Here is a 24,930-nt window from a genome sequence, read left to right as displayed (position 1 = left end):
TTGCTGCCTCCATTCTCTTCCGTAATTTTATATATTTCTATAAGATCCACTCTCATTTTCCATCTCCCGCGTTAGGAAAATCAAAGAAAAGTGATGGCACGATTAGCGTGATGCTATTGCGGTGCCTGTGCCTGGGGTTCGATTCCAGGGAGTGACTCAATAGAAACCCCAGGGACAATTATTTTTTACACTCAATGGGTGGTGTCAGTGTGCAATGAGCTGCCAGAGGAAATGGTTGAGGCAGGTACAATAACAACTTATAAAAGACAGCTGGACAGGGGCGTATATCAGAAAGGTTTACAACAAGGGTTCCCAACCTTTTACGTGCCATTGGCCAATGCCAGTAAGCAAGGGGTCCTTGGACCCCAGGTTGGGAACCCCTGGCTTAGAAGGTTATGGGCCAAATTTTGGCAAATAGTCAAAGTGAAGTATGGCACAGAAACAGGCCCTTTGGCCCATCTAATCCATGCCTAAACCATTTAAACTTCCTATTCGCGTTTACCTGCACCGGGACCATCGCCCTCCATATCCCTACAATCCTTGTACCTAACCAAACTTCTCTTAAATGTTGAAATCAAGCTCGCATGCACCATTTGTGTTGGCATCTCAATCCACTGTCATGACCCTTTGGGTGAAGAAGTTTTCCCTCACGTTCCCCTTAAATATCTCACCTTTCACCCTTAACCCATGACCTCTAGTTTTAGTCCCACCCAAATTCGGTGGGAAAAGCCTGCTTGCATTTAATCTATTTATACCCCTAATAATTTTGTATACCTCTATCAGAATTCCCCTCAATCTTCTACATTCCAAGAAATAAAGTCCTAACCTATTCAATCTTTCCTCATAACTCAGGTCCTCCAGACCCAGCGACATCCTTGTGAATTTTCTTTGTACTCTTTCGACCTTGTTTACGCCTTTCCTGTAGGCAGGTGACTAAACCTGCACACAATAATCCAGATGGGGTCTCATCAATGTCTTATACAACCTCAACAGAACATCCCATCTCCTGTACTCAATACATTGATTTATGAAGACCAATGTACCAAAAGTTTTCTTTACCTGCGATGACAATTTCAACGAATTGTGTACCAGTGTTCCCAGATCTACCACACTTGTTCTACCACACTTCTCAGTGCCTTTCTGTTCACTGTGTAAGATCTACCCTGGTTGGTCTTATCAAAGTACGAAACTTCTAACAGCCTTATCTGTTTCTCATCTTTACTCCGTGCCTCTATAAATTTCCTCCTGGCTAAGGGAAAGTCTACCTCCTCTCCCTTACTCTCTTTCACTTTCCTATTCTCCGTTTTACCACCCTCTAAACCCTCTTGGTACAGGGTCGGTAAAAACGTCTCGGCCAAATCGATACTGGCCGGATTTAAACTGGTCTCGTTCTCAGCTGCCTTTCTCGACATGCTGCGAGTGGTCGCACAGGCGGGATAGATCTTGGAATCTAGGGGCGGGACCTCGACACTTACAGGCTGGCTCGTCAGCTCCATGGCCGACCAAACGTCACCACCAGCTAAATCGTTACCCAGAAGGATGTCTACATCAGTTCTCGGAAATTCTGATCGCACCCCTATTTCAACTGGTCCAGATACCAGTTCACAATTTATAATGATCCTATGCAAAGGCACAGCTTCTGTCCCTTTTCCTATGCCTCTCAAAGCCACCTCTCCTGTCTCGCGACCAAAACCTAGTACCGTACTGCGAATCAATGACAGCTCAGCTCCCGTGTCTCTCCAGATCCGCACTGGAACTGGTGTGTCTTCCTCTTTCACAGACACGGTTCCCTCTGAAATACATTTCTCAGACCCCTCTCGTATTCTGTCTACCTGGGGCTCTCTCGTCGATTTACTGATCACCACAGCACACCCTATAGGGACTGCTGCTTTCCATTTTCCTGTCTCCTTCCTCGGAGCAAGGCACTTAGATGCAATATGACCCACCTTTCCACAATTAAAACAGGTCAAGCCAGGACCTCTCCTGCCGTCTTGCCTTTCCTCCTCCTTAATTTTACCACTAGCTCCCGGCGGGATCTCTGCCTCAGCCGGCGGGCTTTCTCTACCGTTCCCACGGTCTCTCTGGTTACTTTTATTCGAGGAAAACTTTGTCTTGTGGGTTAGGGCATATTCATCTGTGAATCTAGCAAATTCGGAGATGGACTTATTCGGCTTCTCATTCAAATACATCCGGATATCATCCGAAACACAACCTTTAAACTCCTCAATCAGAATTAACTCCCTGAGATGCCAAAAATCTTCTTCCACCATTTCTGTTGCACACCAGCGATCCAAGAGCACACCCTTTTCACTGCCACCTTTTCAAAATGCAAGGAATAACTATCAACATCCCTCTCCTCAAACGGAGGTACTAACCTAAACTCCCTACTAACATTAGGGGAAGAGCTCCTCTCGGTCTGGCCCTTGAGCTCTTCGCTCTTGCCTTAACTTCTCCATGTCCAAGTCACGTTGCCTTTGTTTCTCCTTATCCCTTTGGTTCTCAGTTCTTTCCCTCTCCTTTTCCGTTGAAGTCTGATGATACTATTTTTAACAGTATTTATTAGTAAAAATACACAAAAATAATATCAATGCAAATATACAGATAATATACGTCGTCAATACTAAATCTAAAAGTGCGGGTATAATAATAATCAATAAGAAATAAGCTCTATCGTTGTCTGGGGATAATGTATTGTCCGATGGAAATATAAAAGTCACTCAGTTCATGCAGGCTGCAGCCTTTGGGGACCGCTGGGTTTGCAATGGTTGGAGAGAGAGTTTTGGGAGAAAAATGCCGACTTACCTTTTATGATTTCGATCCGTCGGAGTGTCGTTGGTGTGGCCGTTCACTTGTGGCCTCTTCTTTAGCTAAACTGTTCTTCCGTGGCGAGCCCGCCAATCCCAGGCAAGGGAAGGACGCACACGAGCCCCCCACTGGCTGTCGCTATAAAACGCTGTCACGGGATTTCCAGCGTTTCTCCCGGTGCGTCTAAAGGAGTTGTTCCCCAGACCCTCTTTTATCCCCACTCACGGGGTCTCAGATGTCAATCAGGTTGGGATGATGCAATCCCTCCACCAGCCCACTCTGGTCGTCCCCTGAGGGGCTTCAATGAATAGTACAGTACTCAATACACAATTCCGTCTCCAAGAGACTGATGCACCATCAATAACTCACGCTGAGACTTAGGAAGCGAGATATCGGCTTTTATTGACTGGAAGAATAAACAGCACTACATCCTGGGGAAAATGAGGGAGAGCAGCAGCCCACAGTCGCCTTTATACAGGGGTCTGTGGGAGGAGCCACAGGAGCAGTCAGCAGGGGTCAGTGGGAGGAGCCACAGGAGCAGTCAGACAGGTATATCTAGTTCACCACAGAGACAATAGCCGTTATCAGCGGTTCTGTTTCGCTGAGGTCAGGACACATTCCAAACCTTGTGGATTCTGCGTGTCTCTCTCTCATTTCCTGGGTCTCAGACCCGAATTAATAGCGATCTTGCGATTCTCAAAAAGGAGGGGTCGACTTTGTACCCTTCGGCCCCTCAGAGTTGCGGCACATTCGTAACACCACCCACTTCAATTTGACTTCCCATTCCCATTCCAACATGTCTGTCCATGGCCTCCTCTACTGTCATGATGAGGCTAAACTCAAGCTGGAGGAGCAACAGTTTAGATTGCGTAGCCTCCAACCTGATGGCATGAACATCAAATACTCACACTTCCAATAATGGCCTCCCCTCCCACTGTCTCTTTTTTTCCATTCCCCATTCTGGTTACCCTCTCACCTCTTCTCTTCTCCTCACTAGCCCATTACCTCCCTCTGGTTCCTCTTCTCCTTCCCTTTCTTCCATGGTCCATTGTCCTCTCCTCTCCAATTCCTCCTCCTTCAGCCCTTTACATCTTCCACCTATCTCCTCCCAGCTTACTCTATCCCCTCTCCCCATCCCCCTGCCTTTCCCCCTCACCTGTTTCACCCATCAACCTGCACCCCTCGTCCTCCCCCACCTCCACTCTGACTTCTTCCTTCTTCCTTTCCAATCCCGATGAAGGGTCTTGGCCCAAAACATTAACTGTCATTTCCATAGATCAGGAGTACCCAATCCTTTTTATGCTAAGGACTCCTACCATTAACTGAGGGGTCCGTGGACCCCAGGTTGGGAACCCTGCCATGCACACTGCCTGACCTGCTGAGTTCCTCCAGCATTTTGTCAGTGTTGCTCAGGAATTTCAGGGTCTGCAGAATCCCCTGTGTTTATAATCTGCAGCTTGAGCAGCAGCTGTGGGAGGAAAGGAGTTGTTGACGTTTTGGGTCGAAACCCTGCATTGAACCCGAAGTATCAACAGTTCCTGTCCTTGCACAGACGCTGTTGCACTGGCTGAGATGCGCGGGCAGATTGTTGTCGCTTTAACAGCTCAACACCACTGCCGTCAGGAAAGATGTGGAAGTGCAACCAGTTATCAGCCTCAACTCATGGAATAGCGAGCGAACTGTCTGGAGTCATAGACAAGTACAGCACAGAAACGTGCCCTTTGTCTCATCAAATCCATGCTGAACCATATCAAACACGAGGAAATCTGCAGATGCTGGAAATTCAAACAACACACACACACAAAATGCTGGTGGAACACAGCAGGCCAGGCAGCATCTATAGGAAGAAGCACTGTCGACATCTCGGCCCGAAACGTCGACAGCGCTTCTCCCTATAGATGCTGCCTGGCCTGCTGCGTTCCACCAGCATTACGTGTGAACCATATCAATTGTCTATTATCATTGACCTTCACTGAGCCCTCCAAACCTCTACCATCCATGTACCTATCCAAACTTCTCTTAAACATTGAAATTGAGCTCGCCTGCACCACTTGAGCTGACAGCTCGTACCACACTCTCATGACCATCTGGGTGAAGATGATTCCACTCGTGTTCCCCTTAAACTACTCACCTTTCACCCTTAACCCATGACCTCTAGTGTAGACCCACCCAACCTCAGTGAAAATCTCATTTTCCTTATCCAGATTTACCGCTCATAATCTTGTACACCCCTATCAAATCTCCTCTCAATCTTTTACATTCCAAGGAATAAAGTCCTAACCTATTCACTCTTTCCACATAACTCAGGTCCCCCAGACCCGGCAACATCCTTGTCAATTTTCTCTGTACTCCTTCAACCCTGTTTACATCTTTCCTGTAGGTAGGTGACCAAAACTGCCCACTATACTCCAAATTAGGCCTTGCCTATGTCTTGTACAACTTCAACATAACATCCCATCTCCAGTTTCGAACATTTCCTCTCTCCCAGCTCGAACACTGACCCTAACATCCCTCACCGCCATGCCACACCCTACAAGAATTTAGTTACAATAATACAACATCTTTATGAAATCATTTAAGAGGACAACTTAGTTCGAAGTGTTATATAGAAACAATAAAATGGCCTAGTCTGGGGGGGTCAATACTGAAAATCAAAGCCCAAAGGTTTGATCAGAAGTGACGGGTGCCACACTAGCGTAGTGTGTTTGCAGCTCGGGGCATCAGAGTTCAGTTCTGGTGCCAGAACGAGGGTTAATTGAAGCAGATTGTAGAGTTGGACTCTATAATTCAGATTTCTGATGTGTTCTAGTTCTGGTCTCTCTTTTCTGTTCCGACTTTTGGGTGATTTTTGAATCAAGACAGCCTACAGATAATGAACACTGAGCTGAACTACACTGAATTATGCCTCCACAAACAAGAGAAAATCTGCAGACGCTGGAAATCCCAGCGACACACACAAAATGCTGGAGGAGCTCGGCAGGCCAGTCAACATTTCTGGCTGAAACCCTTCCGTGGGACTCTTTGCTTTTGGATTTTATGTTTTACATTCTGTGTTTTCCCTCTCTTTCGTTGCTGGGGGGGAGGAGGGTTTGAAGGTTGATGTTTTTCTTTGGGCAGGTTCCATGGTTCTTGTTTCGTGACTGTCTGTGAGGAAGACGAATCTCAGGGTTGTAAACTACATACATGCCTCGATAAGAAATGTACTTCAAATCTTTGGATCTGTAAGGAGTCTCTGTGTGTTCTCCCTGTGGAATGTGTGGGTTTCCTCCCACAGTCCAAGGGTGGAGGTTAACTGGTCCCATGGTTAGGTTAGGGTAAAATCAGGGTGGTTAGGATTTGCTGGGTAGCACAACTCATTAGGCCAGAAGGGCCTGTTCTGTATCTCTAAATAAATGAAATAAAAAGACCAGAAGGTGAAGCCCGTTGGCTGAGGCCTTGGGTCTATGAGCCCAATGTCCACCGGAGACTGGAGGACCTGAGGCCTGTCCTGGGTTTGGAGGACTGTCTGCGTGTGTGGGTGGTTGGGAGAGGGAGGGAGGGGCGTTGTTTTGTTGCTTGTTGTGCTCTGTGTTGTTCTGTGAACGTGGTGGACATGCTGTGTTGGCACCAGAATGTGTGGCCACCTTTGTGTGCTGTTAGGCTGTGTTGGTTTTTCAAAGGTTCAAAGATTCAAATTAACGAAGTATGTATGCAGTCTCCAACCCTGAAATTTGTCTGAGTTAGCCGGTCAGGATGGTGCCAGCGAACAACGCTTCCTCAGGTGAAATCTGCCAGATAGTCCACAAAACTCTCTTTCTCATTTCTTCTATGTCTTCTTTTTTATTCTAAGTGTGTTCCTGGAACTGCAATTTGCATTTGGAGATTGACTGAGCGATCTAGCACCTTGCTGTCTCAGAGACAGTTCTAAGAGGTGAGGATCCTGATCACATACTAAGTTGGACAACCTGGTTCCTTATCTTTAGCCGAAGCCAAAACATTCTTTCCAGCATGGCACACAGCTTTTACAGAAAACTGCTAATATAAATTACCTCACAACATCGTAGTGGAAATCTTAACCGGGGAATTACACGTCTCAGAGAGGGTGGGACACACAGTTATGCTCCCCAAGTAAGTTCAAGACACAAGAGATGTCAGATGCTGGAATCTGGAGCAATGCACAATCTGCTGTTTGGGCAGGGGAATGTTTTGGGGTTTGGCACACATCGATGGTTCCTTTCCTCATGCAGATGCTGCTCATCCCACTGAGTTCTCCCAGCAGCTGGTGTATCACTCTGCAGTAGTGTAATGGGTGCGACCCAGCCTCGCCCAACAACGAGAAGTTGGACCTGGAGGTTGGAGAACTCAGTGTGTCAAGAGAGGAAGATGAACAAGCCAAGAGAACAAAGGAAAAGACATGTTTGTGGTCGTCTCAAACTGAGGCAAGAGAAAAACAAAAATTACAGAGATAAAAAATTAATAAAACTACCAGATTCAGTTAGCATGACACCTGCTATGGAAAGCTAAAAATTTGCTAGAGAAATACTGTAATTGCTGGAAATTTCACTGAAATCTCACTGAATTACAAGAAAAACAACAATTTTACACCCCGACATTGTCCTCCTTCCTGAGATGGTGGGACGATGCTAGGGGGTATTCAATGGCATGACCTTTCACATTTTACCTTTGACATGAAGCATGAAGTGATTGGCTGTTGTCTTGGAGACTGGATGTAGAGAGGATGTTGCCTGCTCTGGGGGCAGTCGAGGACCAGAGGGCACAGCCTCAGGACACAAGGACGTCACTTTAGAACAGAGGTAAGGAGGAATTTCTTAAGCTGGAGGACGGTGAATCTGTGGAATTCATAGCCACAGATCACTGTAGAGATCATGTCATTGGGTGCATTTAAGATGGAGAGTCTGATGGGTTCTTGATTGGTAAAAGTGTCAAAGGTTACAGGGTGAATGGGAAGAGAGGAATAATAAAACAGCCATGATGGACGGTGGAACAGACTCGATGGACCAAATGGCCTAATTCTGCTCCTATGTCTTATGGGCACATCCGAGGGGTGTAGAGTGGTACAGAGCCTATAGCAGCACCTAAGAGGGGCTGGAAGAAGGCGGATCTTCCCGTTGCCGCCCTGTGCCTGCTCTCGATAGGTTAGATACCTGTGGTGACCTGTGAGGGTAACACACACAAAATGCTGGAGAAATGAGCAGGTCAGGCAGCATCTATGGAGGGGAATAAACAGTGACCCTTCATCAAGACTGCAGACAAAGAGGGCGGAATGCCGATTAAGAAGGCGGGGAGAAGGGAAAGGTGATAAGCCAGACCTGTTGAGGGGGAAGGTAGGTGAGAAAGAAAGGGGAGATGAAGCGAGAAGGGGAGGTGATAAGTAGAAGAAATAAAAGGCTGTACAAGAAGGAATTTGATAGGAGAGGGCGGTGGACCATGGAAGAAATGGAACGAGCTGAGGGACCAGAGAGAGGGGATGGACGGGTGGGGTGAGGGGAAGGGGAAAGGAAGAAGTGAGTGGGCCACTGGAAGCCAGGGTGATGTCAGAAATGGAAAGGGTCTTGGGCCTCTAGTGATGTTTATATGGAGCAACTGCCTTCTTTCGAGGATCTTGCCAAGGGCTCAGGCCCAGAGGGAGGGAGAAGAATTTTATTCTTCCACACTCTAGCCAGCAAGCCAGCCTTTCATAGCCACCTGGGGCTCTCCAGATGTGTGGACAAGTGCTCTTTCTTGGGGTCAGTGCCCGTGGCTGGAGTCCAAACACTTCTGCCAAGACTGAAATGTGAGGCCAAAGTTTTTAATAAACCGCAGACCAAAAGGCATTACCTTGTAGAGCAGCTGAACAGAGCACTTACGATGAATGCAGGGCCTGGCCTTGCTGTGAAGATTAACAAGGTTGGAAAGGAAGAAATCTCTTTTGCTGTTCCAGAAGGAGTTCAAACTGGGAAAATGTGAAGTGATTCACTTTGGAGGTTTGAATTTGAAGGAAGAATAAAGGGTTAATGGCAAGATCTTTAACTGCGTGGAGGAACAGAGTGATCTTGGGTCCATGTCTACAGATCCCTCAAAATTACCGTACAAGTTGATAGGGTGGCTGAAAAGGCGTATGGTGGGTTGGCCTTCACTGGTCAGGGACTGAGTTCAAGAATCATGAGGTGATGTTGGAAGGCCTCGATGGAGTGGGTGTGGAGAGGACGTTTCTATGGTAACTGTGTTGTTCTGCTGAACATTGTGGGTATGCTCTGTTGGTGCCAGAATGTGTGACAACACTTGCAGCTGCAGCCAGCACATCCTAAGGTTGTATTGGTTGTTAACACAAACAATCCATCTCACTTTATGTTTCCCTAAGATCAGAGGATATAGGGGCAGAATTAGGCCACTTGGCCCATTTCAACATGGCTGACCCCTCAGCCCCAACTCCCTGCCTTCTCCCCGTATCCCTTCATGCCCTGACTAATCAACAATCTGTCAACCTCTGCCATAAATATGCCCAATGACTTGGCCTGGAGAACCAAATTCCACAGATTCACCACACTCTGGCTAAAGAAATTCCTCCTCCTCTCCGTTCTAAAAGTCCACCCCTCTATTCTGAGGCTGTGTGCTCTGGTCTTAGACTCCCCCACCATAGGAACATCCACTCTATCCAGGCCTTTCAACATATGATAGGTTTCAATGAGGTCACCCCTCATTCTACTAAATTCCAGTGAATACAGGCCCAGAGCCTTCAGTCACTGCTCATATAATAACCATTCCATTCCCAAAATCTTTCTCATGAACCTCCTCCGAATTCTTCCTTATCTCAGTTAACTGAGTGGCAGAGCAGACGATAGAGCAAATGGCCGACATCTTTCATTCCCAGGGCCGTTCTTGTGAAACCTCTCTGGACCCTCTCCAGGTCAGCTCATCCTTCCTTAGTTATCAGGCCCAAAATGGCCGAAGAGGCAACAGAGGAGAAGCTGCAAAGGGATTTCTGCAAGGGAAGGATCTGAGGAAGTCTTTGGTTAGGGAGGAGGATGAATGGGACAGGACCACAAGCGGCAGGTTTGGTTGGGGATCTGAGGTGTCATTAGTGGAGGGTGAGGGGTCGTGTGTGATAGCTGGTGGTGTGGGTGAGAACCTACTGCCCTACTGCCTTGAGCATATTGTGATGGGTCTGACTGGGCCTGCACACAGTGCTCTGCTGGGATTGATTAGGTCTTTTGTGATTGATGAGATCTCCTGAGTTGACAGATCTCTGCTGATCTGCTGGGGTTCATGAGAACTGCTGGAGTTAATTGTGCTCAGCTTGGATTAATGGAGCTCTGTTGGGATTAGTGGTGATCTGCTGGGGTTGGGGGATCTGACAGGGTTGATGGAATATGCTGCTATTGATGGTGCTCTGCTCTGCTGGAGCTGCTGGGTAGTGAGTATCTTAAATTATCTTCTGCTCAATAAAAACAGATGAAGAAGCGAGATATAAAGTTTCAGCAGCATAAAAACTGTCATCACTAGGAGCCTCACTTCCCTCAAGTAAGCATACACAGAACTGTGCAAATGTTCTGGGCACAGAAAAAACAACAAATTTCATGACATGTGTGAGGGATGTAAAACCTGATTCTGTTGTGTGTCTCTGTTGTCGACTGAGAGTGGGAAGGGGGACAGGGAGAGGGGAGGGAGCGGGGAGGGAGCGGGAAGCCCCAGAGGGATGTCCTGTAATGATCAAACGATCTTGCCTGGTGTCTCAGGGCTGGGTGTGTCTGCACCCACACCACCCCTGGCACTCCTTCTCTGCCACCTATCCCACACCCTTCCCATGATGCTCCACCCTCACCATTCCCAACGTCCTTTGCTCTCCGCTCCACGTTGACAAGCACAGTACTAATTATATATATGTGCCTAAGACTTTTGCACAGGCATATATTTATTTATATATGTTAAATATATATCTATGCCGGATATTAAATCCTAACTAGTAATAGACAGCTTAGATTACTTTCCCCGACTGGGTATGAGGACTAATTTTCATTTAGTCCAGTGATTTAACGGAAATGAACCCAACAGCAGTGGTATCGATGTTTCACAGTTTCCATTCCCAACGTACGGAATCTCCCTCAGCCTGGAAGAGTGCTCTCCACCGTTCACGTCCCACCCACAGCCCAGCACATTCCAAATTTAAGTCCTATTGAAGGCTGAGCAACCGGTTTCATGAACATCACTGAAGGATGTATTCACGGTTCCTCGCTGGCTTCTTCCCTGCCTCTCATTCGTAAAACCATCAGACCTAGGAGCAGAGTCAGGCCATTCAGCCCATCGAGTCTGCTCCACCATTCCATCATGACTGATTTATTATCCCTCTCAACCCCATTCCCCTGCCTTCTCCCTGTTACCGTTGACACCCTTACCCATGGGGTGGCATGTTAGCTTAGTAGTTGGCACAACGATTTACAGTAAAGGAGACCTGGGTTCAATACCTGCTGTTGCCTGTAAGGAGTTTGTACATCCTCCCTGTGACTTCCTCCGGGTGCTCCGGTTTCCTCCCACAGTCCAAAGGTGCACTGGTTCGTAGGTTAATTGGTCATTGTACATTGTCCTGTGATTAGGCGAGGGTTAAATCGCGAGACTGCTGGGTGGCGTGGCACAAAGGGCCAGCAGGGCCTGTTCCACACTGTATCTTAATAAATAAATAAGATCAACAACCTGTCAAACTCCTCGTTAAACATATAGAATGTCTTGGCCTCCACAGCCATCGGTGGCAGTGAATTGCACAGATTCACCACCTGATGAAAGAAATCCCTCCTCGTCTCTGTTCTAAAGGGACATTGTTCCACTCTGAGGCTGTCCCTCTGGTCCTAGGCCTGTTCACTTCCAGGTTCCACGTGTTGTGCGTTCAGAGATGCTCACTGTTGTAACATGTGGTTATTTGAGTTACTGTCACCTTCCTGTCAGCTTGAACCAGTCTGGCTGATCTCCCCTCATCTCTCTCATTAACAAGGCGTTCTACGCCCACAGAACTGCCGGTCGGTGGATGTTGTTTGTTTTTCGCACCGTTCTCTGTAAACGCTAGAGATTGTACATGAAAACTCCAGGAATTTTCTGAGATACTCAAACCACCCCGTCTGGCACCAACAATCATTCTATGGTCAAAGTCACTTGGATCACATTTCTTCTCCCATGCTGATGTTTGGTCTGAACAACGACTGAACCTCTTGACCATGTCTGCATGCTCTTATGCATTGAGTTACTGCCACACGATTGGCTGATTATATATTTGCATGAACAAGCAGGTGTACTGGTGTACCTAATAAAGTGGCCACTCAGTGTGTGTGTGTGTGTGTGTGTGTGTGTGTGTGTGTGTGTGTGTGTGTGTGTGTGTGTGTGTGTGTGTGTGTGTGTGTGTGTGTGTGTGTGTGTGTGTGTGTGTGACCACATACTACCTTGAGATGTGAGTTCTTGCAGGCATTTATAAGAAAATAAATAAATCCAATAGAATTTATGCAAAACTGTGTGTCTCACCACAGTTTGAGGAGGAGTCCTGAGGGAACCTACCAGCTTGGGAAGCACAAGGGGAAGATGAGAGTTTATGCTTGTGGGTTACCAGTACTAAACGGCAGAGTCTTTTCAAGTGATTTATTGGAGCATTCTACAAAATCTGTGACATTGTTCATGTACTATCTTTACAACCTGTAAAATACAAACTGAATTTATTAATATTTATAACATACATCAAACCTTTCTGTCTATAAAAATGACATCTTCAAAAGTAGATATTACTGTATGAAATTGACAAAGTAGCAATAATTAACCATTCTCAGAATTACAAGAATAAATTTTGTTCCCACAGGTTTTGCAATAATTTGCCATTCAAGCCCAGAACTCCCAGTACGTGGGTTAGCTGTGCTAGGAGTCATTGAGACGTAGAACACTTCAGCACAGAAACAGACTTGTCGGCCCATTCAGGCCACGCTGGACTATTATTCCACCTACTCCCATTGCCCTGCACAGACACCATAGCCCTACTTACTCAAAATTCTCTCAGATGTTGAAATCAACCCCACATCCACCGGCTGCCCATTCCACACTCTCACCACCCTCTGAGTGAAGTAGTTCCCCCTCAGGTTCCTCTGGGACATTTCACCTTGCACCTTTAACCTATGACCTCCAGATCTGGTCTCACCCAACCTCATTTGCATTTACCCAATCTATATCCTTCATAAACTTGTGTACTCCTGTCAAATCCCCGCACATTTGCCTACGCTCCAGGGAATAAAGTCCGAACTGAAAATTATGGCAAGGTTCAGAAAAAAAATGGAAGACAGAACAAGGCATTAAGCATATTTGGAGTACTGGTCATCCCACTACAGGAAGGGTGTGGAGACTTTAGAGAGTGTATACCAGGATGTAGCCTGGATTAGATGGTTAAAGCTACAAGGAGAGGGTAGACAGACTCTGAACTGAGGAATGGTCTGCGAGATTAAAGAGAATCTCTTCGTTATTTCCATCTGCCTGTCACCCCTCCTCACTTGGATCTTGCCGGTTCTTGCTCCACCCCTTCCTCTCGCCTCTTTTTTTTAAGAGATTTTTTATTTTTAAGAGATTAGCTTTATTTGTCACGTGTACGTGCATCGAAACATCAAATCAAACAGCAAGGTGCTTCAAATCGTGGAAAAGTCTGCAGATGGTGGAAATCCGGCGCAACACAGACAAAATGCTGGAAGAACACGGCAGGTCAGGCAGCATCTACGGAAATGAAGAGACAGTCGATGTTTCGGGCCAAGACCCTACTTCAGGAATGGAAAGGAAGGGAGAAGATGCCACAATAAAAAGGTAGGGAGAGGGGAAGGAGGATAACTGGAGGATGAAATCAGGTGGGTGGGAAAGGTAAAGGGCTGGAGAAGAAGGAATCTAACAGGAGAGGAGAGTGGGTCATTGGAGAAAGGGAAGGATGAGGTGATAGGCAAGTGAGAAGTGGTGAGAGGCCAGAATGGGGAATAGAGAAAGAGGGGAGGGACAGGAAAATTTCCTGAGGCTGTGCCAGAGGGCAACACACAAGTCCATGCTCCTGGTGCCAAAATATCATATTCACAACTTATTAACCCTAGCCCTTACTTCTTTGGAGTGTAGGAAGAAACTGTAGCACCTGGAAGAAACCTACGGAGTCACGGGGAAAACATACAGAGTCCTTACAGACACGGTGGGAATTGAACAGCAAACCCTCCTGGGTAGAATTATAAATAGAGCAGGCATATTCCCCCGGGTGAAAATATCACATACTAGAGGTAATAGGGTGAAAGGGGGAAAGTTTAAGGAAGATGTGTAGGACAAAGTTTTCTTTTACACAGAGAACGTTGGCTGCTTCAAATACACTGCCAGGAGGGATTGCTGGAATCGATTGTTTTTATGCTTTAGTAAAGTATAAGTCAAATTAATGATTTGTTAGCAATTCTAGTTTACTCAGAAGTTTTTAACTCGTATATTTTCACAATACAGTATGTAGTATTTGCCGCCCTCTACAGGTGGCAAAGCAGTACAGCAGTCACATAACCATTTAGTCCTGATGAAGGGTCTTGACCCGAAACGTCGACTGCTCCTTTCAACGGATGCTGCCCGACCTGCTGAGTCCATCCAGCTCTTTTGTATGTCCCTATAGATGCTGCCTGGCCTGCTGCACTCCACCAGCATTTTGTGTGTGTTACATAACGATTTATCACCTTTTCATTTTCCATTGGACAAGTGTTAGCACCTGACACACGTGCTGTGACTGTGTATCTTTTAATTGGCCCTTTGCTTATCCCAGGAATTTGCCTAAGCTCAGTATACAAGTAGCAGTCTGCAAAAATTGGCATCTTATCTTTGGCTTTGCCTTAGGCTTCGTCTCTTTAGTTTCATGTTCTGTACCTGCTTTTTTGTTTAAACTATAAAATAGGTGACAGTGAAGCAAGTTTTCACTCATTCTTGAACTCTTAAAAGAACCTGGAACCTGGGGATTGATAAATCACCAGAACCCACAGGCGGTAGCAGGGTAGCAGCCATTTATAAGTCTTTTTGACTGGCACATCAGGTGGCATAGTTAGCACAACGCTTTACGGTACCAGCAACCCGGGTTCAATTCCCACCGATGCCTTGTAAGGAGTTTGTACGTTCTCCCTGTGACTGTATGGGTTTCCTCTGGGTGCTCTGGTTTCCTCCCACAGTACAAAGTCGTACCAGTTGGTGGGTTAGTTGTAAATTGTCCTGTGATTAGGATATGATTAAATCAGGGCAGTGCTGGGCAGCATGACTCGAAGGGCCAGAAGGGCCTGTGCTGTACAGAGCCTCAACAAAAACAAAACGTGCAGGGAATGGAGGGACAGGGATCTTCTGCAGGCAAAAGCATTTCGTTTAATTAGGCCTCATGTCCAATACAGACATTGTGGGCCTTTCCTGTGCTGTACTGCTCTGCATTCTGTTGTTACCCCGGCAGTGATGTCATCATCACTGAGACCAGAACGATGGGCCCGTAACCTGGTTACCACACTGGGGCCAGACTCCACTCCTCTGCACTGCACCCTGGAGAGTGGTAATGCTCTCAACCATCGCATGGGTTGACAGCTTGCTGATGAAAAGCTCAGATTCAGGTTTATAGATTGCGCGTACAGTGAAACTCGCCTTTTGTTTTAATGACCAGCACGCCTAAAGATGCGTCTGGGGCAGCCCGCAAGCATCGCCACATATTCCAACCCAGTGTCGTTGGCCCACAACACTCAGCAGAACAACAGCACCAAAACAAAATGAGACATTTCCCCCCCCACCCACCCATTCACTCAGACTGGCAGGCCTTCAGCTCCTGGACAAGCCACATCTGGGCCTCTAGCCCTTTGCCTCAGAACCTCAGACTTGCAGGCATCAAGCCCCCAACTTCACCCCAGGACTTGTCACCCCTCAACTTTGGGCCTCAACTTCCGGACTTGCACGGACCACTGACCCCGCTGACCTGGGTGGGTCACACACCCTCGACCGCACAGCACCCCGACCTGACCTTGAATTCCTGCCTAGGATCATTATTTATTACCCTTGACCCCTATTAACCCCCATCCCTGTTCCTAAAGCCCTAACCCCAAAACCATTCGAGTTCAAACTTGAGAGAGGGGCTAATCAGCAAGCTTCACACACAGTTGCCCCTCCCGTGGCTCAGCAACTGCTTGGGTTGATGAGGTGACATTTTCCCCTGGAAGTCCCAACATTCGTTGGCATGTTTCTGGTTTGTGGGAGATGGTGGGAAGTTGACTTTTGTGATTCCATTGGTCTTGGTTGGACAGGACCCAGGAAGGAAGCAATAATCTCCGATTTGTTGGAAGTGAATGGGTTTGGCTCCTTGCTGGTAAAGAATGACCTCTGGGGCCTCACTGTTCTCCACGTCGGTGAGAGACTGCCCTCGTTCCTTGCTCGGCAGCTTCTGCAAGTCCGTTTGGTGCTTGGCCAAGGAATTTCCTTCTGGAGAGTGGTCAGTATCCATCGTTCGAGTCGAAGGGTGGTACCCCAGCCCTGGTTGAGGATCAGCCAAGAGGCTTTGGACTTTGAGCTCGGTGGCTGTGGGGAGCGTGGGGGCCATTTTCACATGACTCTCTTCCCCAGGAGGACTCAGCACGTAGCCACTGCAAGTTGCTGGCCAGGGTGCCGCTGTGGGATGGTCCTGCGAGACGGGGCTTGCGTCCTGGGCGTTTTTATCCTTTGGTGCTGAATCCTTGCACACTGGCCCGTGACTGGAGGAGGTCACCTGCAGACTGGCCACGCCTGAAACCGGCCGGGAGACGTCCGTGCCTTTTGCCTGAGCGTCGTCAGTGGCAGCCTCTGGTGGAGGTGTGTGGGCTGAGTTAGCGGGCGAGGCAAAAGTGACGCAACTGGAAGTGGAGCTGTGTGGCGGCTGGGCTGGTTTCTCACCGGGGAGTGCCCCCACGTCTGCGTGGAGATAATAGTTTGGCGACTTCAATGCAGTGGGAAGATTCAGGACGTAAGCGTTGGAAGGCCCAGATGGGGCTGGCTTGGCATCGCTCTGATCTGTTGCCACTGCCCCTCCAGAGGGGAGCTTCACGTAGGCGGGAGCGTCCTGCCCTCGCCTGAAATAATTCGCATTTTTGCTGGTTGCCGTCTTTATTTCGGTAAGAACAGTCAGGATGGAAGAAATATCTTGAAAATTGAATAAATAGGGGCCATTATAGTTAGCTGGCTCACTCTGCGACACCTGGGGGTCAGGGCATTCTGATGCAGAGGGTGAAGACGTTCCCGTTTCTGGTGATAAACCCTGGTACATTTCTGCTTGCTTGCTGCTCTGGCTTGTCAGTGGGGAAGAAGAATGGTCCTGTTTCTCCTCCTTCGGGGGGGATTCCGCTTTTACCCTGCAGAGCCATAAAGTATAAAACTTAGTAAATCTTTACCACAAGTTGCCAATAATCCTGATATTGACAATTTTATCTCTCCTGTTCTGTAACGCAGATTGTTGGTGAGGACACATTGTGCTCAGATTTGATCTCTTTGCTGTAGGGAAGATGCCACCAAGCCGGAAAGAGAGTTCAGAGGAGATTTTTACAAGGACGTTGTCAGGCCCAGAGGGACTGAGTTATGGGCAGAGGCTGAGCACATTTGGACTTCTTGCGCTGGAGTCTCGGAGAATAACGGTGATCTAACGGTAAGACCACAAAGGGAGCAAGGATAGGGTGAATGCACACAGTCTTTTTCTCAGGGTTGGAGAATCAAGAACTAGACTCTGTGGCCAATTTATTGGGTACACTGGTACATCAGCTCGTTAATGCAAATATTTAACCAGCCAATCATAAGGCAGCAACTCAATGCATAAAAGTGTGCAGGCGTGGTCAAGAGGTTCAGTTGTTGTTCAAATCAAGCATCAGAATGGAGAAGAAATGTGATCTAAGTGACTTTGACTGTGGAATGATTGTTGGTGCCAGATGGGGTGGTTTGAGTATCTCAGAAACTGCTGATCTCCTGGGATTTTCACACACAATAGTCTCTAGAGTTTACAGAGAATGGTGTGGAAAAACAAAAAAACATTTAGTGACAGCAATTCTGTGGGTGAAAATGCCTTGTTAATGAGAGAGTTCAGAGAACGGCCAAGGAGGTTCAATCCGACAGGAAGGCTACGGTAACTTAAATAAACATGCATTACAACAGTGGTGTACAGAAGCACATCTCTGAACACACGTTGAATGTTGAAGTAGACGGGCTACAACAGCAAAAGACCATGAACGTACACTCAGTGGCCAATTTATTAGGCACAGGACGTACCTTTGAGTGTAGGGTGAGGATGAGGGGGGAGAAATTTAATAGGAACCTGAGGGACACTTCTTTCTCCTAGAGAGTGGTCATTATTATGGAATGAACTACCAGAAGTGTTTGAGGCAGGTACATTAACACCATTTCAAAGGTACTTGGACAGGTACCGGTCCTCCAGGTTCAACTCAGGGTTAACAACACTGACCGGCCAGACACAACTGTTCCTGAAACAGCAATGTAGAATTTTTCTACATCTGGCTGCATTGAAGGGTGGAGGAAACCATGGGAGACCAAAGTCAACTTGGCAAGAGAGGAGTGAGGACCCCGTACCACACCTGGGGCACAATGGAGGAGATGGCCGAGGTCAGACGGGGATGGGCGACCTTCATTGCTGCCCTAAATGGCAGTGGCGTAAGGGACAGACCGCTGGCCAGGTAAAGGTATAGGCACAGGTTCCCCATCCTTTACTTCATGGTATTGGCCCAGGGTGTAAAAAAGTTTGGGAATCCCTGAAAATACATTTTTGAAGAATTTCCCTTTAGTGGAGCTCTGGTACAAAGTTGTAAATTCAAGGTTCAGACAGCCGGTTCCCTGCCAGGGCAGCTTTCTCCTCATGAGGGGAGAGGGGTGTTGTCCGCCCGCCGCCCATGGACCCCGGAGTGAGTCAGGGACCTACCTTGGGATAACCTGAGGAGAGGCTGCGGTCGATTCCGCAGCCACCACTTTGCAGATGTTGCCTTCTTCCAAAGTCACCGTCTCTATGGCAGCCACAGGTCTCAGTGGGCTTTGCTGAAAGGGAGAGGATTGGACAGATCTTACCAGGCTGCTTCAAGTTGTCTTATCTGATGGGGATAAGCTCCCACTACCTACTAAATGCTTCCAAAATTGCCTCTGACAACCAGGTCCAGCTCCTGGCTTTCACGTGTGGCTTGGCTACTGAGCCCGGCAGAACCATTTCTACCGACAGGAGAAGGGGCAAAGACGGGTTACTGGCGCCTTAAAACCAGTCGCTTCGGGAAGATGGGGCTGGTCAGCCGTGGTCGGCAGCTCCTCCAGCAGAAGGAAAACTCTGATCTCAAGCCTCCGTTGTTTTGCGTCTATACCCACCCACTCGTGGGGACGGCTTCGGGAGTGAACACCGAGGAAAAATCCAGGGCTAAGGCAGTCTTACGTTGAATTCAACGCTGACCGGTGACACCTGCGACACGCTGGTGCCAAACTGTATCAGTCTCTGCCGTTCACCAGGTGCACGGAGACGTGGGCAATGGCTGGCTCTCCATATTGCACTGTCCTAGCTTGCATATTATGTGGGCAGTAGGATGCAACATCCACGGTCAACCCCAGCCAACGGAGGGCCACTAACAGGCTGTACTGAGGCCTCACCAACCACGTGTTCCAAGGAGTGTAGGGTGGGCCGGTCAGGCGATCTCCTCATCCTGAACCTGGACAACTTCAAAGTTCAAAGTACATGTGTGTCACCATATCCGACTCTGAGATTCATTTTCTCGCGGGCATTCACAGTATGACAGAGAAATACAATAGCATCGATGAAAGACTACACACAAATGAAGGCCGACAGCAAACAATATGAAATAGAAGACAAAAAAAGACCAATCGTGGAAGCACAACACAAACAAATAAATAAATAATACTGAGAACATGAGTTGTAAAGTCCTTGCAAGTGAATCTATAGTCTGTGGAATCAGTTCAGTGCCGGGGTGAGTGAAGTTATCCACGCTGGTTCAGGAGCTGGTGGTTGAGGGGTAGTGACTGTTCCCGAATCTGGTGGTGGCGGGGGCTCCTTTCCCACGACAGCACTCCATGCGGATGTGCTCGACTGGCGGGGGAGTCTTTGCCGTGATGGAATGGGCTGCATCCCCCACTTGCTGTTGGCGCGTCCGCTCACGGGGATAGACAGTGAGCAGCCAACGGCTTGTCTCCCTCTTCCGGGCATCCACCCATGCCGGCCTGTCCCATGGGTACAAAGGAGGCTTCTGATGGCTGCTACAGGTGTTCAAATGTATTCAAGGCCAAGTATGGTATAGAATGTAAATTGTGTGAATTGTGTAGTATTTATTTATCTTACTTAGAGATACAGAACAGGCCCTTTGGCCCTTCGACTCACACCGCTAGTAACTCGCTGATTTAACTCTAACCTAACCACGGACAATTTAATACTAACCAAATAACCTACTGACTGGTACGTCTTCGGACTGTGGGAGGAAACCCACGCATTCCGTGGGGGCGGGTACGTACAAGCTCCTTACAGGGAATGGCAGATTTGAATTCTGAACCCCTGACACCTCGAGCTTCAGAGCCACCATCATAATAAGATGCTGAAATCAGTGAATAAGCTTCCTTTGAAAGGAGGAGAGGATCGTGGGGTCCAGTGTGTGTGTGGGCTGACAAGTCACCAGGTGGGTAACCTCTGAGATTCCGCTCTGTCACTGATCAAGCGGTGGGTGAGTTTACTCAGGTCCAAGGCAATTGGCCTCAGTCACTTCGTCATTGGTAACAGGCAAGAGAGAGGGAACAGGAGCAGGTTATTGACTGCGGGAGGGAGGGAGCTGGAGGTCCACGAGGCAGTCCTCATCGGAGGGTCAGAGGTGGAGAAGGTTACCAACTTTGTGCGTGTTATCATTTTGCAGGGCCTGCCCTGGGCCCAGCTCGTACGGAGAACCCTCTACTTCCTCAGAAGCTTTGACACCTAAACTTTGACAAACTTTTACAGATGTGTAGTGGAGATACAGATGTGTATTGACTGGCTGCATCACTGCCTGGTGTGGAAACACCAATGCCTTTGAGCAGAAAATCCTACAAAAACTAGTCGATATGGCCCAGTCAATCATGGGTGAAGCCGTCCCCACCGTTGAACACATCTACGTGGAGTGCTGTTGTAGGAAAGTAACTTTCATCATCAGGGAACCCCCTCCCCCACTACCATCCAGGCCGTGCTCTCTTCTCGCTGCTGCCATCAGGAAGGAGGTACAGGAGCCTCAGGACCTGCACCACCGGGTTCAGGATCAGTTACTACCTCTCAACCACCAGGCTCTAGAACCAGAGGGGATAACTACACTCAACTTCACTGAACCATCCCCACAACCTCTGGATTCACTTTCAAGGACACTTCATTTCAAATTCTCAATATTTATTGCTTATTTATTATTATCAATTCTTACTTCTTCTTTTGTATTTGCAGAGTTTGTTGTCTTTTGTACATTGCTTGTCTGTCCTGTTGGCTGCGGCCTTTCATTGATCCTATTGCATTTCTTTGTTCTATTGTGAATGCCCACAAGAAAATGAATCTCAGGGTGGTATTAAATTTAATTTGAACTTTGAACCTTGAGTATGTCCTTCTGTGCCTTTGAGCCACACCACCCCAACAACCCCACAATGCCGATTAGCCCAAGCCTAACACAGAGGAGATGTCAGGGGTAAGCCTTTTACTCAGAGTGGTGAGTGCGTGGAATGGGCTGCCGGCGACGGTGGTGGAGGCGGATACAATGGGGTCTTTTAAGAGACTTTTGAATAGGTACGTGGAGCTTAGAAAAATAGAGGGCTCTGGGTAACCCTGGGTAATTTCTATGTTCATGTTCGGCACAGCGTTGTGGGCCGAAGGGCCTGTATTGAGTTATAGGTTCTTACCTGTGTTTGCACGTTTCTATGTTTCTAATCACGGGACAATTTGCAAAGAACAATCAATCTACCCGGTACTGTGGGAGGAACCCTGAGCGCTTGGGCAAATCCCACACGTTTCGAAGGGAGGGTGTATGCAGACTCCTTACAGAAGGTGCGGGATTGAACACTGACCTCCAATGACCCGAGCTGTAACAGTGTTGCGCTAATCACTACGCCGCTGTGGCGCCTATTTGTATACCGTATATGCAACTGTATATTACATATACTGTTCTGGTCACTGCTTTATAGGGAGGCTTTGGAGAGGGTGCAGAAGAGGTTTACCAGGATGCTGCCTGGTTTAGAGGGCGTGTGCTGTCATGAAGCGTTGGACAAACTAGGGAGACTTGCTTTCTCTGGAGCACCAGAGGCTGAGGGAGATCATGAGAGGCATAGATAGAGTGGACAAAGAGTATCTGTTTCCCAGGCTGAAAATGTCTAATACCAGAGGGCACGCATTGAAGGTGAGAAGGGGTAATTTTAAAGGAGATGTGAGAGGCAGGTTTTCTTACAGAGAGAGTAGTGGGTGCTGGAATACACTGCCTGCAATGTGGTAGAGGCAGAAGCGTTGGGGACTTTTAAGAGACGTGGACTTCCCCTCGGCAGACTGGACCCCCGCGCTGGATGAACCGTGAGGTCCTCTGGTGCTTTGCAAGACATTTACCTGCGTGCCCAAGTGGAAGAGTTTACTCTTGGCTGGGTCCGGAATGCTCTCCAACCACAACCTCTTCTTCCTGCAGCAAAGAGAACAAAAAAAAAACAGCGCTAAGAAGCTAGCGTTTGCAAGATCCGTCACTGCACTCCAAGGAGTTACTGAGATCATCACAGGCATGGGTTGCTTGGTGCACCTACTCTGTTCTGGTGGTTATGGTCCTAGTGAACCTCTTCCGTGCTTTGATTGTGTCATAAGGACTTGTTTTCCTTCCCTCTCTTCACCGTTGGTATTATTTATATATTTTAACTTCTGTGTGATGCCTATACCTACACAGAGTCACAGACACAGGCCCTTTAGCCCATCTAGTCTGTGCTGAACTATTATTCTGCCCAGTCTCATCAACCTGTTCCTAGACCACAGCCCTCCATACCCCTCCCATACATGTCGTCATTACGTTGCCTATCGTATGATGTAGGTGATCATGCTCTTTCCATAACCATGATTGTTCTTATTGGCAAATTTTCCTGCAGAAATAGTTTGCCATTGCCTTATTCTGGGTGGTGACTTTACAAGATGAACGAGCCCGGCCATTATCAATACTCTTCAGAGATTGTCTGCCTGGCATCAGTGGTTGCGTAACCAGGACTTGTGATATGCACCGGCTGCCCATACGACCATCCACCACCTGTTCCCATGGTTTCACGTGACCCTGAAAGGGGTTGGGGGGGCTAAGGAGGTGCTACGCCTTGACCAAGGGTGACCTGCAGGCTAGCAGAAGAAAGGAGCACCTCACATCTCCTCTGGTAGAGACATATCTCCACCCCACCACTCTCCCATACATATCCAAATTCTTTCAAGTCAAACCCACACCCTCCACCTGTTCCGCATCACTGAGTGAAGACATTGCCCTAAAATATTTCACCTTTCACCCTTAATCTATGACCTCTAATTCCAGTCTCATCCACCCGCAGTAGAAAAAGTCAGTTTTGCATTTACCCCATTTATAACCCTCGTTTTTTGTGTGCCTCTATCAACTCTCTCCTCATCCTCCTACACTCCAGGAAATAACGTCCTAACCTATTCAACCTTTCCCTATAACTCAGGCCCTTAAGTCCCGGCAACATCCTTGTAAATTTTCTCTGTACTCTTTCAATGTTATTGATATCTTCCCTGTGCAGAAGAGGTTTGGGCCAGGTGGCAGCGAGGGAGTACCAGGGACGGGGGGTGGGGGTGGTAGTGGTGTGGCACCCACCCCGAGACAGCAGGCAAGGTCATTTGATTCTAACGTTTTTCTGGTATTCATTCTTTGGGGTTTTTTCTCTCTGTTTGGTGGATGCCTGTGAAGAGTAAGAATTTCAGGTTGTAAACTGTATACACTCTCTGATATAAAATTGAACCTTTGAACCATTGAATTGGTTTATTGATCATGACAGAATGCCTCTCCCTTCCCCTTTTCCCAACCACGATTCCCCTCTGCCTGCCCCCTTCCCACTCTCAGTCCACAATAGAGACCCACATCAGAATCAGCTTTATCATCACTCACATCTTCATGAAATCTGTTTTTTTTTTGTGGCAGCAGTACAGTGCGATACATAAAATTACTACAGTCCTGAGCAAATGTCTTAGACACCCTAGCTATATATATTTGCCTGAGACTAATGCACATTACTGTATAATTACAACATAACGTCTCAACTCCTGTACTCAATGTCCATCATTTATGAAGGCCAACATGCCAAAAGTTCTCTTTATGACCCTGTCTACCTGTGAAGTCTGTGAAATGCCTGTGATTGTACCTCTACATCACCATTACCTGTCCATACGACAACCAACTTCACTTGAATTGGTGACATTACCTTTTTACTTGGAAGAAGACGATGGGAGCCATGATGAAGAACAGTGCAATCAGGCTACAGGCCACAATAATGGGGATTTCCTTATCTAAGGGAACAAGGAACACATTGTTCACCATAGTGATGCTGTTAAATAAAACACAATCTGTACTGGCCAGGTGACAATAAACACAATCATGTGGAAAAACAATGAACAACATTTTTCATTTCATTTTTCAATCTTTTTATTGATTTTCAAATAAAGAATATACAGATCAGAGGAGGAGTTTAGCAAACAGATAATATAAAAGACATATAAACAACAATAAAAAACAGAAAATATATAATGTAAAAATCAGATAGGTAAAATATTACGCTGTTATATATACAATGGTTAAAAAAAACTAAAACTCCTCATAGCAATCATAAAAAAAATTGGAAATTTTATTTGATAAAGGAAAAAAACCCCACTAACTAACTAAGACGGAAAAAAAGAGAAAGAAAAAGGAAAGAAAAGGAAAGATTGGGCAGTCCAATTGAGGATAAAATTAAAAAAAGAGAGAGGGGAAAAAAAAACATCCTTCTAGTCATCTCCGAACATTCACGGATAAGGATTTTCCGAAAAGAGTAAAGAAAAATTAATTAATTAATTCATTCATTCATTAAATAATGTGAAAGTATTGAATAAAGGGTCGCCAGACATGTTCAAAATTAAAGGATGTATCAAAT

General features: G+C 47.1%; 1 protein-coding gene across 2 annotated transcripts in view; it reads right to left on the bottom strand.

The window, feature by feature from the left end:
• Positions 1-15,572: 15,572 nt before the first annotated feature.
• The window catches only part of csf2rb (colony stimulating factor 2 receptor subunit beta), a 68,303-nt gene continuing 58,945 nt past the window's right edge, over positions 15,573-24,930 (bottom strand). For both annotated transcript variants that reach the window (XM_073033735.1, XM_073033734.1), the window contains exons 11-14: positions 24,226-24,310; positions 22,379-22,448; positions 18,716-18,828; positions 15,573-17,147 (exon numbers count right to left, since the gene is read on the bottom strand). In XM_073033735.1, coding sequence (XP_072889836.1) covers positions 15,917-17,147; positions 18,716-18,828; positions 22,379-22,448; positions 24,226-24,310 — 1,499 coding nt within the window. In that variant the 3' untranslated portion in view covers positions 15,573-15,916. The remainder of the gene's footprint in view (positions 17,148-18,715; positions 18,829-22,378; positions 22,449-24,225; positions 24,311-24,930) is intronic.

Source organism: Hemitrygon akajei, chromosome 31, assembly GCF_048418815.1.
Source record: "Hemitrygon akajei chromosome 31, sHemAka1.3, whole genome shotgun sequence".
NCBI classification, from domain to species: Eukaryota; Metazoa; Chordata; class Chondrichthyes; order Myliobatiformes; family Dasyatidae; genus Hemitrygon; species Hemitrygon akajei.
This window is presented reverse-complemented; position numbering and strand designations above follow the sequence as displayed.